This window comes from Osmia lignaria, chromosome 1 (genome assembly GCF_051020975.1).
Source record: "Osmia lignaria lignaria isolate PbOS001 chromosome 1, iyOsmLign1, whole genome shotgun sequence".
Taxonomy (NCBI): domain Eukaryota; kingdom Metazoa; phylum Arthropoda; class Insecta; order Hymenoptera; family Megachilidae; genus Osmia; species Osmia lignaria.
The window spans coordinates 10670354-10689410 of NC_135032.1; the positions used below are offsets into that span (position 1 = coordinate 10670354).

General features: G+C 36.6%; 2 protein-coding genes across 4 annotated transcripts; one reads left to right on the top strand and one right to left on the bottom strand.

The window, feature by feature from the left end:
* Positions 1-9053: 9053 nt before the first annotated feature.
* Positions 9054-10253, top strand: LOC117606331 (uncharacterized). 2 transcript variants are annotated; one of them, XM_034328681.1, is made up of 5 exons: positions 9054-9113; positions 9397-9532; positions 9620-9807; positions 9868-9975; positions 10112-10253. In XM_034328681.1, the coding sequence occupies exons 2-5, from the start codon at positions 9410-9412 to the stop codon at positions 10251-10253; spliced, it is 561 nt and encodes a 186-aa protein (XP_034184572.1). In that variant the 5' UTR covers positions 9054-9113; positions 9397-9409. The 2 variants fall into 2 exon arrangements, with proteins under 2 accessions (XP_034184572.1, XP_034184571.1); XM_034328680.2 differs by lacking the exon at positions 9054-9113 and having other exon boundaries at positions 9377-9532.
* A 1052-nt stretch (positions 10254-11305) lies between these two features.
* Positions 11306-18337, bottom strand: LOC117606328 (solute carrier family 25 member 32). 2 transcript variants are annotated; one of them, XM_034328675.2, is made up of 6 exons: positions 17883-18337; positions 15169-15322; positions 14844-15096; positions 14643-14756; positions 14418-14563; positions 11306-12098 (listed from the first exon to the last, which is right to left on the bottom strand). In XM_034328675.2, exons 1-6 carry the CDS (start codon positions 18040-18042, stop codon positions 11927-11929), a joined length of 999 nt encoding a protein of 332 aa, XP_034184566.1. In that variant the 5' UTR covers positions 18043-18337; the 3' UTR covers positions 11306-11926. The 2 variants fall into 2 exon arrangements, with proteins under 2 accessions (XP_034184566.1, XP_034184567.1); XM_034328676.2 differs by lacking the exon at positions 17883-18337 and adding an exon at positions 17266-17848.
* Between the last annotated feature and the right edge of the window lie 720 nt (positions 18338-19057).

A 19057-nucleotide genomic window follows, 5' to 3' on the forward strand; every position in this document is an offset into this window, starting at 1 on the left:
GTGGTGACGTTTCAGGAAAAAAGGGGAAAGAGACTCTTTTCCAACGGGAAAATCGTGGAAATGAATTTTCCATTAAATACTCGCCGGAGCAAGATATTTTAACAAAGTGTGGCTAGTCAAGACTTTCTTTGATGTATCCGTAAACCTGACTCGGCAAAGAAGCAGCTCGAGTAGCTCGAGAAACTTTCCTCGGCGAATCTTTTTATTTCGATCGACCTTTGACTTCCAGCTAACACAGTCAACGTAGATTTCCCTTTGAAGCGTACGTTACTTCCGTATCCTGTTCCCCCTCGCTGAGTCGCGACCTTCTATTATCGTACTTTTGCGGTGCTGAACTTCCCCCGACATCTCGATCACTTTTTCGGTGGAAATTTTCTTCCCCGTAAGGAAAGCTATTCTCTTAGGGAATTTTTAATCGAGGATTACCGTTTTTTATTTTTTATTTTTAATATCTTAGAAAGCGACTGAGAAGGTTTCTCGCTGTAATAAAATATTCTCGATAAAACTACCCCTCAAGGTATTAGTATGTTTTTCGTAAATGGAATTATGTAAAAGCTTGGAAGGTGGAAAATTGAAAACGTATAATTTTCTGAAGTATTAATTTGTAAAGCTAACGAACCCCTAGAGGGGATGATTGAATTCCCGATGTAATAAAAATCCACCCTGCCAATTGAAACAGAGAGTCTGCGAGCGGTAAGCGAGAAAGAATGCTGAAAACCTCTCAACGGATTCCCCCAACAGCAGCTCCTTTGTTTGTAATATATCCTTCCACTGGTAAGCGTTTATTAGAAGAGGAATTTACTTGTTCGTTGGTGGTTGCGTTCCTTCCCAAAGAACTTCCTTGCTCGTAGATATTAATAAAAGTATGAGAAACAAAAGAAGAAGAAGAAAAAAGGAAGAAGGAGGAATCATGTAGAACGATAAATCTCAAAGTTCACCCGGGTATCTTTCTCGAACGAAAAGAAAAGGAAGGAAAAATGTTCGATGAATTGTTCCGTATCTAAAGGAAACTTTGATGTCTGTACAAACTTCTCCAACGAATTTTCAGAAAACAAATTTCCTTCTTCCGTTAGGAATCACTTTGTTCTGTAGCTAGTTCGACGAAAACTTGATCCGTGACAACGCGGTTGGAAAAATGAGATAGATAGATAGTTAGAGTGAGAGAAAGAGGGGATGGTCTGGTCGATCGATCGAGGAAAGTTCGTTAACCAACGATTAAAATATTTATATGGACGAATCGAATTCGCGTCAGCCAGCATTAATTACTTTCCGCGAATTTCACCGAATAATCTGTCTGCGCGGTAATAGCCTTCCATTGATTCGGCTCTCGACGACCCCGCGGCAACCTGAAATTTGCATATCGACTGGAGAAATTTCGCATACAACCGGTGCCGAGAGTCTACGAACTCGCGAGCTAAGGATTCTTTGGTCCTCCGGGCTGAATTTATCGGGGAAATCACGGCCTTCTAAGACCGTGCCAAGAAGTCTGCAGCGAACACGGGTAAACGAGCAGGTATTGCGATTTTATGCAGTCTAAGACGCGTTAAAGGGCATCGAATTCAATTTCCACTTCGCGCTTTTAAAACCTCATTTTAATTTCATCAATTTCATCCCTACGTATAATTTAAGAGAGAAAAAAGAAAAATAAATAAATAAAATTACGTTAGTAATTTTAAAATCAATTTAACACCCATCGTCTATCGTCTAAAGGGGTTGAAAGATGAAATGAGAATTAATCGGGGAATGTAATCAAGCTGAAACCAAGAACAAACCAATCGGATTCGGTTGTAGGCGTTTCAACTTCAAAGAGTTACAGGACATCGGAGTCACGGGTGTAACCGCTAAGCTGACGACCGGTGTATTCCGCAACGATGAGGCAATCTGATAGGATTCAAGTTCGGGTCAGGCTGAAAATAAAGCCGCCGCGGTCACGATTAAACCCTCTTGGTACGTTGATTACCAAACCGGACAGTTCCGGGAGGGTAGCGGTTGGCCGGAGTTTCTGGCCAACGAGAAACGAAAATCGATGCCAGACTCTGTTAGTTCATCTCACTCTTGATGCCTTTATTTTTCCACTCGATCAAACATCACGGTTACACCGTTGATCCTTTATTTGTTATACAATTTATAACAAAATATCGATCAAAGAGTAATGGTGTAAACACTTTTGCACCCCCTCTAGAGTCTTGATTCTCAATTTTTATTTTGAAACAGGGTGCTTCTGTTTGGAATATAATTTATAAAGTCCAAGTCCATCAAAGTACCAAAAGTACACCCCTGGTACAATGGAAAATGTAGAAAGAAGCATAGCTGGAAACGATATTTCAATCTTCATCCCCCAATCATGGGGCTCTTTTTTTTACAGTTTGCAAGGTAATCCGCATATCGTGGTGAACAGCGAATAGATTTCGTTTAGGGACGAGTTGTAAGTGAGGGTTGGCACGGCGATGAAAAGGGAAGGTAGAGGGACAAAGAGCCTCCGGGATGGTTGGGGTTGATTGTAGCCGGTCGAGCAGACCAGAGAGAAATTGCATTTCCCACCGCGTATATCTACGAGCCTTGCGTCATTTCGTTTAAACAAACCGCGTCCATCCACCGCTGCCAACGGCCATCCTTTCCACCCCGTTTCGTCTTTTTGCTAAACCACCCCCGTCGCTCCATCGTTCTACGAAACCACGAAACTTTCATTTGCCGGAACTCTGCTCTTCTGCCACGGACACTTTGATTACGATCCCGCAAACGATTTCTGACTGGCGAAAGCATCCTTTCTGTCTAGGGACATTTAGGGTGTGGCAATGAGCTTCTCGAAAGGATTACTCGTTCTAGGGGAAAGAAAGGATCTACTCTATTCCATCGCAAACGTTTGAACGCTCGGACGTAACAGAGATTGCAATCTCGTTTAATTTTATTTCATTGTTTAATTATAAATTTACCGGTGACCATCTGTAGGAGGCAAGCTCGTTAAATGGACCAGCGATTACCTAAGAAGAAAGAAATAACGTGGAGCAATTTCAATTTTAATTTCGAACAGGAGACAAAGGAGAACGGAAAGTATTCGACGAAAGGTAATGTCCGTCTCATTTCGAGGCGAGTTCCGTGCCAATGATTGGAGTAAAAGTTTTCCAACACAAAGACAGAGGAAGCGGATCGCGAACCGGGAAAGTTAATCTACGACAAAATTACAATCCGGGAAGTTCACGGACGACAAAAGCCTCGCAATGGTCGTCGATGATTGCACGTTAGTTAGCATCCGTATATCGGAATGCAATTACCTTTTCGAATACCATAAGGGCACTTTTACTTTGAAAACCATTCATCAATTAATTTCTCATCGATCAGTTGATCGTTACGCGTATAAGAAAACTGTTACATGCAACAAAGTGGAACGTTAAACGAGAGGAGATCTTTGAGGAAGAATTATTGGCAATAAAGGGGAGCTTTAACTCGCTAACTGGAACCAACATCCATGAAAACGAGGATAATTGTCGTGAGCAATCGATCACAAGAAGGGGTATCGATTCCAAAGGGTCATTAACGACTGCAACCGGTCGAAAGTAATCGGTCCGTGGAATTTTTTTCTCCTTTTCGAACAACTCTTTCTCGGGACCGTCGTCTTTATGCTATGTAACATCGATTATTTCGAGAAACGAGCTACTCCAATAGCGTTCCACGCTTTCGACGACAGATTGAAGTTGATTCGCGAGAAGAACGATCGACTTCTCGAGTTCCTCGCTTCGACGGGCAATATCGTTTCACCGGCAATTGCATATTTCAGTGGTTGCCTCGAATTTCCTCCTCTTACACCGCCAGTACAAAACTAATTTCACTGTGAATTTGTAATACCAGCCATCTATCGTGTCGCCTAATTATTTCATTAGAACCACGTGTAGACGAAATGAGCTAATACGAGCAATCATGGAATTCAGGAGTTTCGAGAAATTTTCATTTCGATTAAAATGCAGTCATTCGTTGGAAATTCTGGTACAAAAGAGCCTTTTAATATCAAAGGGATTAATTTACTATATGCGATTCGATTGGAAAGAATGTCTATCTATTCGATAAAGAAGCAATTTGATAGCTGACAGGTTTACGTCCACTATTGGTAGCTTTTATTACTCTTCTAAGACATATTAACATCCGCCATTCGAGGCACGTATCCCGCAGTATTACCCTCGTCAGCTCTTAATCCGATATATCTCTCTAGAGATTTTTCTGGTACAATTAGAAGCCGGAAATGACCGCTAAATCCTTCGTCTTAAAATCGACGAGCCCCGTTATTGGATCTCCTTACCCTTCTAAATAAATTACAAATTTAAAAAAAAAAAAATAAATCGGTCTAAAGATTTTCAATTCACGAAACAACCCTTTCGCGTTTAAGTCGCGTCAAAGATTTTTCAAGCGTCTGAAGCAAACAACCGGTGGATTGCATATTTCAGGATTCCCTCTCCATTTCCGGCGACGGGTTCAATCCCATATTTTCCAGAATAACTCTATTCGAGCGGTGCCCGCACCATAAGCCCTGCGGGTGGCCACCCTCTTCTTTCCACGTCCGTTACCAGTTTAACACGTCCAGTCCCAGACGCACACTTTACAAAATTAGCTTTGTCAGCCCTTTAACCAAGTATGTACAGACGTGATGGTGGCTGCAGATGGCGAGGATACAAGTGGAACCCCGTTTTCAACCCCCTTCAACCGGCCAACGAGAATCGAGGTCGAGTAAACGTGTTTCCTCGCCGTTCGACCCGAAATCCTCCCCCCCATTTCTTTTTAGTAAATTTTCCTCTTCGAGTTCTTTCAGCCGAAAATTCATTATTTCTTCGTTGTTAATGACTCTTTAGAAATTACCCGGCTGACGCGAAATTGATTCGTATTTGAATAACCGTACGTTTGTCAAGACTTAACAAACTACTTGTTGAGTACAATAAATTAACAAACTACTTGTTGAGTGCAATGCACCGGTACAGAGAATTACCATAAAGGATTAAGCGCCTATTATTCGCAAGTATGTAATCGAATTCGTAATTAAAGCGTTAACCGAATTATCGAGTGGAATAACAAAAACACGAATATCAGGTGAATTTCGACGAATCGTTAAGTGTTTCCAATTAAAATATCGACAAGCAACGGATTGGGAATGAAATTTAAAAAAAAAGAAAAATTTCAGTGACGCAAAAGGCGTGCGTTATCGCGGAGGTCTCTTTTGGACCACGAATCCGCTGAGAAAGAACCTTTTCAGGATACCATTTCAAAATAAAGACAAAGAAAAAATAATGAAGTGTAAGCAGAAAGAACGAGAGAGAAGCTATGAAAAGTCTGGAAAAGAGGAGACTCTCTTTCTTCTTTTTTTCTTTTTCTCTCGGCGCAAGGCTAATTTACTGGGCGTATTAACTTACCCAAAAATGTGTACACGCACCTGACGGGAACGTGAGCGTGATTCTTCCGGCTGAAAGTAATTTCTCTTGATAATAACCACGTTGGACTGACGACTGGTGGCTCGCGTGAATTACGGCTCGGTGGCCGGCTCGAGCGGAATAAACGCTTACCGTACACTTTTTCCTGGGTGATCCGCGCCGCGGAAAGAGGCGAAATTTTCTTTCGCTTCTCGCTGCTGTGTCGACAACCAACGTGACACCGTTGGATCCTGGAAAATACCGTTAACACCTTTAATATTCCCTGTCCAATTATTATGACTCGCATGGGGGACGTTTGAAAATTCTACCGAATCGTTTGAAACAAGAATAACGAAACATTTTGACCTCGTGTGCTCGAAAATTATACAGGATGTTTCAAACAAAGTGCAGTTAAAAAATTTTATTTTTTGAAACATCCTATATATATTTCAGAATGATCCGTGAATCCTCTAATTTTGAAAATAATACAATCATCGACAGTTCTGATTTATCGCACGACAGAAATGAAATTTATTTTACGAATACTGATTTGATTGCAGCAAACGGTGTTTACCAATCGAGTGTTTATTTTTTTTTAATTACGAAAATGCAGGACGATCAATTTCTCAAATGAAATTCCCTATTGTAATTGAATGTTTAGATTGATATATGCAATTTCGAAATGAATTGATTTACGATGCTAGAGGGGTTGAGAGGCCTCTATTGAATAATAATTTGTAAATTTAATTAAACAGTGTATGCAGGTGTTCGGAGGGTTAAGCCAATTCTGGGACTGTCCGAGGAAGCTCATAATCGTTTCGATTCGTGAGTCTTCAAAGCAACCCTCCAAGTTTCGGGGTAGAAAGGGGAAGTTGTTCGACGCAGCCTAAGGCAGTCCCACACCGCGGATTCTGGTTAGGTACTTAATGTTGTTCTATTCGCTACTGCGGTGAGTCTTGGGACGTGCTTGAAATCTGTGTAACTTGGAATTAATCGTACTGGAGAATCTTGAGACACAGGTCAATCGGTTGATCGATCGAAATCCAATGGCATTCTCTTGAAAATCTCTGTGTTTTTATAATTAAATATTCTGAGAATCTGATAAAAGGTTGACTGTTTTATTATTTCTCTCCCTCTTCCTGATGAATGTATGATCTTCCGAGGCTACAGCAGTTATTAAGTTTTCGTAAGTGAGGCGAGTTAATTTAATTCTTAAGTCACATTAACCACATCCGTTTTACAGCTGTTCCCTGTCGCCTCCGCCTTCCGTTAGCGAAATCTCCACGGCAAACAAAAGGATCATATCCATTTCCGCAGATCCTAGCTCATGACACCCCCGTAGGGATGTATTCTCTGTTCTCACCAGGCACACACCTTACAAGCACTGCGTAATCCCGTTGTTTGCCAGTCAACCGAAACTCGTCACTTTATTTAATTAGCAACGCCAGAAATGCTTTTACCGTCGGCGAATATGATAAGTCACGTTCGTACGATCCTAGCTAATGAACCACTCGGTCATTATCATTTTAAACGCTTTCATAACGTCGTACTGACCGAATCTTGAGGGAAAAGAACAAAATAAAACCCTCGGCTTCGTTTCGTGTTCGTTGTTTTATTAACAATCGAAACAGGGTTTGCTATCTTCCTCGTTGATTATTCATTCCCGTTATAAATTATGCATGAAAAGAAACAGAAAAACAGGAAAATATTTTCTGCGCTTGTCTCCTCCAAGCTGAGCATGAAATTTTTATTCTTCTGCCTGTTTTTTTACGAGGATGATAAATCCAGCGATTGCTTTCCAGTCACAATTCTAGCATCAATTATTAATTCTTCTCTATTCTTATAATAGAATAATTGGGCACTGCATCCCTTCGTAAATCTTCAAATTTTTATTAAGAATATTCTTCGTTTATATTTAAAACAAGTGAAGAGAAAATCAATCTTTCATCTTTTTTTTAATTTTATAATAATGAAATTTTTAGTCTGTCAGTCTTTGGAGGTATTAATTGTCAGCTAATTAATTCATTTTTCTTGAGGTACATTTTCGAATTTTAATCAAAGCTCATTAATGAGAGGATGGTTAATCTTCGAAAATTTTGACCTTGCCAAGGAACAAAGCCAAAAAGGTTCTCGTTCAAATTAGATGGGCGGGGCTGGAGTTCCTGGATACCAACCACCGTCCGCCATCTGCAAACCGACGGTCGAACAATCTTGGAAACTGCAGCTCGTGCAGCAGGGGTTGCAATTGTTCCACGTTCCAACCCCAACAGCGGGATTCTGTGGATTCTCCTTTCCCTTTCGAGATCCTCTGTTCTTGATCGATGGATCATTTAATCCTTTACATTTTTAACAATTTCTGAAGTATAATTCAATTTTTCCATTTGCTACTGATATTTATTTTATTATCAATACCAACTGTGTTAACAAATTTTTTTTATTATTCCATTTTTTTTTATATTCGATTTACTCTTTGCATTGTGTGATTTTTTAACTTCACATCTCGAGCGATGAACCCAAATTAAATTGCTCTAATTATTCATTATCGTCGTTCAAACTTCCAATCGTTAAATAGATGGTGTGATAATTATTGATACCGTAAAAACAGTTTTCGCTCGTGTTAGCAGCCCAATATTCCAATATACATGGAAATGATTATTCTTTCGTACACTGCTTCTGTACAACTGGCGCATAAAATTGATTTGTTATACAGAGACAGAGAAAAAGAAATTTCAAACGGTAAGTACAGAGAATAGAGGGAATACAAATTGACAATGAATAAATGAAAATCATTTGGCAAATTAGTACAGAGAAATTCAGTAGCGGTAAATTCGCAGGGTTGCTAATCAATGATGTATCTCACCGGTTATATCTGTGTAAATGGGGTGCGTGCGTTTCCAGCAGCACAAGTTCGCCCCAGATATTCCAACCCCCGCGGCAAACACAGGGGTAGTAGCTTTAGAACGTTATTCCAACGGAGGTTGGCGGATGCGACGGGGCCAAAGTCCTCGAGTATAATTACAAGTTCGCCATTGAATCTGGAATGCGCTAAACAACGCAGAAACAGCCGCATTACGATTCAATGATTAATTCAATCTCGAGCTAATGCATACTGATCCGGCTGCGACTGTACGCGGCTGTATCGTTTTAAGCGACCCACCGATGATAAACGCATCCCCTTGTGATCCTGCTAGGGGAGGATTTAGGAAAATAGATAGCAAGACGTTCCAGGCATAAATTAATCCTTTAACATTCTATGTACGTGGAATATTTTTCCTTTGAATTAAAATAATATTTATTTTTATTTTTAATATTCGCGAGCTGGTACAAGCGTGTTACCTATTTTTAAATCTATTTCAACCCAAACAATACTACTTTTAATTAATAATTACTGCAAAATTTTTCTTTGAAAATATGTTAATAATAAGATAAATTGAATTTTTACGATGTATCTTTATCGCCTTCCTTCCCATTTAAAAAGTTACAACGGCATCCTGAGTTTACACGTGGACGCGAATAGCCCCGGTTACGGCTCATTAACGCAGGTAATTATTAGACCACTGCGAACTTTTACGATCTCTTTTTTAACGCTGATGGGAAGTTTATAAATCGTTGGAACGTTCCGGCTCCGCTTGTTCGCGATGTTGTTTCAAAAAAAACTAATGGAGCTAACGATCCTGAATACACTCGTCGATTTTAATTGATTAATATTGCGGTCTCGATTGGGTAAATCTGAAAGTGGAAATTAGAAATCTCGATCTTTCTGTACGAACAAATTGATTTGTGATTTTACGAGGTCGTAAAATCACAAACATTGGCTGACAAACCGTAAAATTTTTAAAGGATTTGAAAGGAGTGAAATGTATAAAATGTTGATAAAATAAATTGCAAAAAGAGATAGAAGTTAAAAATTAAAAAGAAATTTTGTTGCTTCGTTTAAATTTTGTTTAATCAGTGAAAAATGATTTGCACCTTGATAGTAATGACTGATGTGTCCTGTGGCTTTCAGATATTCAACAATAATGTACATTCTCTTAGTGTGCTGTCTGATGTTGCTGTCGAGGGTTTCTGGGGTGAAAAACATCACACATGGGGTAGCTAGACACCTCAGATCAGTAACATTCCCCGACGGAAGTGGTATGGGGGTAAAGTACCAAAAAACAAAATAATAAAATTAACATTTTCATCATCTAGATTTACCGAATAATATAAAATTAATTTTGCATTTACAGATATTCTTTGCTATCGGACTGCCCATCAACATCCCCAACAAATCCATCCAGACGTCCTTCTTCTTTGAAGCAAATTATGGCCTACCAGGGCTGGCGAATTCCACCGATTACCTGGACGATTTACCTTTGAGAAAACGCAGCTTGGATCGACGAATAGCATATGAAATTATTATAAACAAATTAGAAAGGTAAGGAAACTGATTAACAGACTGTATAAAAGAATGATGAAAATAATAATATTTTACCAGTTTTGGGTTTTCTGGAGAGAATTGTTTGTTAAAAATGATCTGTGAAGTTGCACACCAACCTTTCACTGATAACGGAGTGATGGGTGACATACTGCGAATTTTGTTCACGTGAGTATCTGCCCTAATAATGAAAGTGTGTCAGAATCAAGAAAATAAATTAAAGTCTTGATGCTGCGAAATAAACTTACTTGGAAAAACAAAATTGGGGATAAAAAGGGTTATCGTTGCATTTATTTTGTCGTAGACCATCCTCTTCGCAAGATGAACACCTTCCAAGCAGCATCGTCGAGGCTGAGTACGCGGAAGACTGCAATGACCAGTACAAAAAATGTCCTCAAAGTCCATTAGCTCTGATAAGCCACCACGATCTCAGTATCATTAGTTAAGCATGCCATAATATTAATGCAATCTTCATTAATCTCTTGAAAAAACTATATTTACAAGAGCAATAATGTTATAATCTTTATTCCATCAAAAACACGTGCCATTATTTCTTCTCTCGAAGAGCTTCGTTATTATTATTAATTGCTGAAAGAAAAATTATGCATAATTTATAAACTTTAATGTAAGTAATTAAAATTTGTTTTTTTTTTATAACTCGTGTTAAAATTTATTAACCCTATCTGTCTTGAATGATCCAATTTCAGGAATGAATGATTATGAGGTGTTGATCCAGGATAGGATAAAGATTTCCCTGGAAAGTATGAAAATAAATAAACGCATTACTTTTCACGTAAATCATCTTTTTTATAAGCGAGAGGCTTAAGTAATTCTTATCCCACAAAGAAATGAAATGAAGATACTTACGTACTACGTAACGAGCATCTAATTACCCTTCATATTTTTCAGAAGATTGAAACTTCTCATACAGTCACTGCAAATGATTTTTGAATAAACATCGAAACTGTACATCGCATTTACATGAAATAAATAAAGAGCATTAAGTCACGTATCCTATTAAGCATTGATGATGGATACAACATTAAAATGATTCTGCATGACAATTAACACCAAAGGTTTACTGATGCTTTCGCCTCGGTATAAATAAATCATAAATCCAGAATTTAATAATAAATACGCATGATTCAGGAACTAAAGTGTTCCGGATTTATGAATATTTGAACAAGTGTTTACAAGTATCATTCACGTCATACAATCGTTAATTAGAATAATAAAAAGTTGGCATGAAAATTCATTTCAAAGGAATTAAAACTGAAACTGCATCCAATTTTGTTTCACACCGATGGATACGATTTTTTTTTCAATTATCCTATGTATCGTTGTTCGAACCAATTGAAAATAAATACAATTTAAAATAATCCAATTGGTACGAATTAAGTGAAACTTAACAACCGTACAATGTTTCCAACGCTTGTTGCAATTCCACTTTGTAAAATTCGCAATTTTATGTACGTAGTGTGCATTTAAATCATATCCGGTCGAACAATTCGTAGGGGTATAGTGTAAAATCGATAACGTTCGAAAAAACTTGAGATAAATGAAATTCTGATCAATGGTAACAATTCGGTTGCTGTATTTACAATTGCTTTCAATAATAACGATGCAATATGTGGTTTGATCGTACATGATAACCATATGGATACAAGTACGACGTTTGTGAAAGAAAATCTCGTCTAAATCTTGCAGATGCAACTCGTTAAATGATTGGAATTAATTAAATGCATGCTGTTCCGTTCTTCTGCAATTTAACCAAAATTTTCGTCGAGCATAATCATGACAATTATTCAAACTTTGCCAATTAATTAAAAACACCATGAAAACTGCGAGTTCTTTTTCGAGTTCAAACTGGAGTTTCCTTTTCGAGATACGATTCGACTTCCGGGGTGCTCCGCTTAAATTGAGGCGGCGAAACTTTAAATAAATAAATTATTTCGAGTCAAAATGCAATACAGTTAATTTTCAAATTTTTATTAAAACTCTAATTTAACTGGAACACTCGACTTCCGGGGTGCTCCATTTAAATTAAAGCGGCAAAATTGAATAATTGAACCATTCTGTTTCGATCAATTGGCAGTGTTGACTTGAATCAAATAATTATTTAATTCTCGATCTCCTTCACTATAAAAGGCAGCGATGTTCTGTCTTCATCCCTCCAGCGACGAAGGAACCGAGAAACATTTTCGTACACCACAAACGTGATCACCGTCGCCGGGACCACCCTGGCCAGGTTCGCGCTCAAACCTTTGTAAAATCCACGCCACCCCTCAAACCTGCAATTAACCACCAGCAATACCATTTTATTTTATTTCGTTTCTATACCGCGATTGATATAAAAATACTTGAAAATTACTAATTAATTGGTCACGATGTTAATTTTCATTCGCACCAAAATATTGAACCGGCGTACGATTCTTGTCGTTTCCTTTTATTTATTAAAATTATTCGTTGAAACAAAACAAAAATAATAATCGTACGTCATTAAATATTAAAATGAAAAGAAATTATTAGTAAAGATACAAAATAATTTGGATGAGTTTAACATTGTTAATTGAACGATACATGAAATAAATGAATAAAGGACTTTCTGAAAATCCAGACAGTTCCAATACCACAGTTTGTTTCTCATTCAAATTCCTTTCTTTTTTTTTTTTTAACACGTCCAAAAATCGTACTGCTGGTGGTTTAACAAAATGACCCGCCCAATCGTAATTACATCCACGCAAAATACGCCCACGCAAACACAATATCGTTCACTTCCATACCGTGGTGCGTTATAATCCTCTGTGGCCCCGCTACAGCGCTTCAATTTATCCATAAAAATATTGAAAAAGGAAGGAAGAAAGGACTGCCACGTTAGCTGCGCTTCAACATGACCGCTCGATTCGAAGAAAAATACTTGAACAACTAATTGGAGAAATCCGATCCAGATTATAAATATTCTTCTTCGAGCGGTTTCTACAATCATTAGGCACAACCATACAAAATTTTCCAATTACCATTACAGATTCCAAGAGGGAAATGTCGAAATACAAAAGCAAAGAATCTCTGTTAATAAGCAAAGGATTTTCTATTATATAACAGCTAATAATTTCATGGTAAAATAATTAAGTGTTATTGCCAGTTTATATTAAATCGGTTATAAGTATCCAGTTAAGACTATAATTTGCATAAATAATTATGTATTTGTTGAAAATCGCAATGACATTGAGAATTTAATTGCTACACTTTAGCTGCTTCGAGTACCAGACTCTACAAAACTTTTAAACATTTCTCTTTTTTTTTCCAGTATGAGGTACTTAGATTCCATTGCAATAGAAGAAATGTAATGGTGACATAAATAACGATAAAATTGTAAATAATTATTACACCCCTATGCACATTTTACCACTAACATTTTCAACTGAGATTAGAATCAACACTGCGATTAGTAGATCACAGGGAAGATCCATAGTTGCACTATACTGTATTTTCCTTTTAATGTGAAGTACAAATTTCAAGTTAGAATTGCTCTTAATCAAAATATAGATAATATTAATTTATAATAACTAAGATTATTAAATATGATTTCACCTTAAAAATTAATACATGTATTTGAGTGCCAGCCCGAATAAACACATTGTTTGTACGAAGAGCAGTTTAATTTTCTTTAATAAAAGAACAAATAAAAGTATTCTGCGTACAACTGTCAAATAAATAAAAATCTTTGCTTAAATTATTACCATTTTTAAGTAAGTATTATAATTGATATCGGTTGTCATTTTAAAATTCATATTAATTACCGAAGTATTAAGGGATTCATTTCTTTCTAATAGAAAACTAGTGCATTTTGTTCTCAAGAATAACCGTAAATAAAATATCGAAGTATTTATCGTTCAAACCCTTGCATCAAGTACTGTTACTAAGAACAACAAAACTATTTTCAATAATATCATTTGCTTGAATGAGTAGCTTTTTCCTAAGAGATATATTGTCTAAATTTGAGTAGCTGTCATTAACAACCACAAAATAACATTATCTCCCCCATAAATTACACTACTATAATACACTTATATCGTTAAAGAGATATTCAATGTCAACTAACAACATTATTTTCCCGATTGACTTTTACTAATTTGAAGTAAACAGGGACACGGCAGAAGCGTACGCCAAAATGCTACTAAAACACGTATTGCTTTTACTGTCTGTACGAAATTACAACGTCAAAGAAAGTAACAGATTTTTTCCCCTAGTAATACTTTTTAAATGTACCTTCATCTAACAAAAAAAAAAAGAAAAAAATTACAAACTTGTACAGACTGTGTTAAATAAGATTATATAGAAACCTGATTGCTCCTAAAAAATTATAACAAACTATGTAAGGGCTGGGAAAATTGAATATCAAAATATAATTGTGTCTCAGTAAATTATACATTTAAAATGAGACTAATACGTTCTTTTATCTCCGAAGTTTTTAAAAATTTTAGATTAATATAATCTAAGACAGCCGATCAGAAAATCCTTCATAAATTAGGAAAATTAAACAAATATTTGGTGTGACGTGCGCAAGGTATGGTGATAAGCCTTTATAAAAACCCCTTGTTCCTTCTGACCTCCATATCTTTTGAACACAGTCAACGGTGCCTTTGTAATCATGGTGATGATCTTGAAGACGTGCTCTGACAACTTGATATGGATAAGTTAGACCTGCTGCGATCGATTTTGAAACAGCCGCGAACATGATATAATACTGTTGAGCCTATAAAGAAACAAATAACTTCTGCATGCTGTATAAGAACAATATATAAACAATCCGATAAAATATCCACTGAACTTACCAGTTTTGTGTCAATTGCAACATTCAAATGCCTATTGTAACGGTTTTTCAATTCTTCATACACCATAAACTGAATGGCACCATGTGAAACACCTAACATTCCAGGAAAAAAGCCCTGTAATATTTCGAAACAAAAATAAATGTAGTTAGAAACAAGATCAAGTAAAATCAACGTTTCTATTCCTCCAACAAATTAACTTACCTTGTAGAAGCCCCTGATTCCATCTGTTCTATAAATCTTTCTAATTGCATCTATTGTACCGTTGTACCTTTTCGATTCCGGAAGATTCACATCCTCATTGTATTGCAAACACAAACGTGTCTTTACTACCCAAAGTGGATTTGTTATAATTAAAGTAAGAATTCCAGCTTCTGCTGCAGCACACATGTGCATCGCGGGTCCTAAAGCTTTCTCCACGTCTCCCCCTTGGATCTTTGATTTAATGGTATTGTAGCTAAAGAGAAATAAATTCTATTAGTAGTTTGATCATTGATCAGCAAAAAGTAGAATAATTTATAATGCTTACAAAAGGAAGTAGCAGCCCCATGCACTTCCAGATCCGATAACATTTGGTACTATACCTTTGTAAAGTCCTCTTACTCCTTCAGTCTTCAAAATTTGTTTGAATGCGCTTAGCAAGCTTTTGTACTGTTTAGACTTTTCTGAATGGCCATCGCTCACTAGAAAAAGAAAGAAACAGAAAAGTAGAAAGGTAAATAATTTGCATATAAATTCTGAGTAAGAAAATTCATTGTGTCCAAGACTTTTATCCGTTGTTTCTTCTTCAATGATAACGAGTAGGAGCCGGGTGATAAACGAATCTAATGATTTTTTCTCTGATCACGTGTCGTGGTTTATCTGAAGTCTCGTTTGCCTCGTGACTAACGCGCTAGTATTTCATTTTTTAAATGATGTTTCATTAGTAGTATTTTGAACTGCCTTTGTAAATAGCGATGGAAAGCGAATAATATTGTTGGTATGCGGAGATACTTTTGTTGCAGCTTATCGTTCCTAATACAAATATTTCCTAATACTTTAATCAGACAAATCGCAACGTTGCAAGATTTTATTAACAAAATTAAAATGATTTTACATTTGTAAAAATTAGTACTTGTAAAATCAAAGGATAGGAGGGGATAAATTTCTTTGATTTTAATGAAATACAATATTGTCGTTACGAAAAGAAAATATAACAATAGATTTCTAAAATAAAATCTTTTTAATAGCAGAAAGACGTCAGAAGCAATAAATTTCTTAACTTTCTCGGGCAGCATAATTTTAATCACGAGAAAACGCGCTAAACTTCGCTCTCACGTGTTTCTGACGCAATCCGCTGAATTTCTTGCTGTTTGGTGTGTAGCCAATGAATTTTACGACGAAAATACATTGGTATACGAGCATCCTTCGTTACATTTTCATCGGCCTTTCGATGATAACGAAATCGAAAGCTAAGATGAAGAAACTCAAACTTGAGTATCAAAGCTTTTTGATAGGGAATTGAATAACTATTCCACACCAGATAAATCAATTTCTTCTTATTTGATGATACAACGTTTCATATATCAATTTAGACATTCAATGGCATTATTGTTAACTGGACCATACTTTCTCTGCACTGTCTGTGCCAAAGTCAAATAAATCAACTGGTAACATGTTACTGCAAATACAATTTAAAATAAGTTGAAACATTTTTATTCGCTACTCGGGGAAATTAAAATAAATAACAAAAATTTGAATTATAAAATAAGAGGAAATATTTGAAACAGATAATGCGAAATAGAGAATAAGAAATCCAACAGTAAATTTCGCGAAAGACACAAACAGGGAACACGCTTTTTATCCCACTGAAACCACAGCAATTTCTACTTTCCATTCCTCACGGTAATCGAAAGTGGACCATTACTTTCCATTTCATTTTGTGTCCCAATCACGAGACTCTAATGATCTTTTGTACACGTATCAAGGTCGTCCCCGGATGTTTGCGTCCACAGATATTTTGGAAGCGGTTTTAATTATGTTAATTAAAAATTCAGGCGGTAGCGACGATAATAGCATATCTAGGAAAATAAATTTTATTATTGAATAATTTCATTCGAAAACTTCCATTATCAATTCTGAGAACGTCGAGACATAACAGGAACCAATTAAAAATTTTTCCAATTTGGAGTTAATTATGTCTGAAACATATTTCTTTTTCTAAACTGAGAGATAAGATTACTATTCTTTTTGCTTTGATAGCATTTTTCTTTTTGCTTGAATTTAAAAAAATTTTTCTAGACATAAATAAACTCAAAGATCAACAGAAGTTGTAATAATTAATATTGCTTCATCGTATTTAATTTAATTCTATCTTGTAATTAACATTGTAGATGATAACAGATAAACCGGTTGATGCAATCTTTGAAGAAATGTACATGTAATAAATTTAAATTTAAATGTACGATTAAAGCTGTAATAATATTATGTACATCAATTGTCATCCGAAAGAACAGCTAATAAAGCCAAGATTGGAAAATATCACTTCCTTGCACGTGTATTACGTTTGTATTTTTAAAAGACCATGACACGAGAGCGCTAAACCAATCGATAATCGCGTACTCTGAGAGCAGTCGAAAATACATACTTCTCGATTCTTCTCGATGCCACGTGCTTTTGCTCGGCTGACCTTGTTATCGAATATCGGGTAAGATCAACGACCCGAAATGTTACCGAATTCCGCTCACATTTTACGTATAATTGTCGTTTACGAACTTTTACAAAATCTCTATCATTTCTAATTCTAATATTCAAGGTATACCAATAGCGGAACCATTTATAGTTCAGGTATATTCAAACAATGACTAATGAAAATACCACATGACTATTTCCTCATCACGTTTACATGACGAAACGTTCGAATTAATATTCTAGAAATTGTCATTGCAAATGGCGTATATATGTCCTCAATGGTTTATTTCTTCTTATCGATTAGATACGCCATTTGTCGCAATGTTTTGCCGACTGGTCGATTCAACTTTACAGTTACCGTGAACGTTCTAGTTTGATGTGCGGTCGACCATCGTTAACCGAATGATCCAGGGTCAAAGAAATGAGTCATAAAATAGACCCAAAGATTTCTTAGTATCTTTGCATAATGTGCAATTCTCGTAAACCACGTGTATCGTCGAGTAAATCGAACACACACCCGCCATTTGTATGCAGGAAACGTAATGTTGTCAGCCATGACATGAATTAGTTTACCTGCGAATCTGGTCTTGAGTAAATCCAGCGGATGCAGCGTCAACGTTGCCACTACACCGCCAGATATGCCGGCAATGAAATGCTCATATTTGAGGTAGCTCAGCACGGGTAAAACGTGAACGATCTCCGGAGAAGCAGGAGTAGACTGCACCGTCGACATGTTTACCGTATCAAGATTGTTGTTCGTTATCGAATTATTAATGGAAGATCCGGTTGAATCTTTCTTGGTACTAGCAATATTTGTTTCCACCCTTCGGCATATCACCTGGTCAGGGTCAGACAGTGTGGCGAGATTAACGGTAGCGTGAGACACGATTGTATTTGCCAGCGCGATTTATCCTATCAGTTTTCTCCTCTCCCTCACGCTTGCTGCTTGAAACGATTATGCAACGAGACAAAACGTCATACACACCATGCACCAACCACACTATGCACTCAACTGACCGCGGTAGATGCTCCGCACATCGCTCATGTACTTCGAATGTACCGCCCTCTATCGGAATATGCGCACGCACCTACGCGGCAAATACAATTTGAATTTTTATGGTGCGTTATTCTCTGAGAGCTGTTTGAAAATATATCCCAAATTTAATTGTTCTAAACTCTTTCAATTACTTCAAAGAAAAGCAGTATGAAGTAAAATGAATTCTTCGATGAAAATAATGTGATCTAACTGGGTATAAGTTTTTATCAAATAATATATGTAAATAATAAAGCTAATACATAAATATGAATCAACAAGAACTTACGTTGTTCTCGAAGAATTTAATTGTTAAGTGAAATTTGCAGTTATATAAGTATATTATTTCACAATAAGTTGCCTTTTGCCCTATGTTACACGTATATTAACTAATTTTGTAAGGGAGCTGACTGATAAAACTAGTTCGATAACACCAGAAATTGCTTATCTTTCGGATTTCTGATAGGGTTGAATGTGTATTGGTGATCGTTGATGAACGGATAACAAATTTTTTATCCGTTGTCACGATAAAATATCGCAGTTAGCATTCTCGCTTGATCCTACATCAGTCTGTGAATCGATCGATTCACGTCGGTCTGCGGTTTGCTAAGTATAATTCATCATTTTATAAATTGTGAATAATTTCTTTGTTAACATGCGTCGAGTGCATTTCAATCGGACCAAAATCTTCTTCTTAATTAAACACCATTAATAA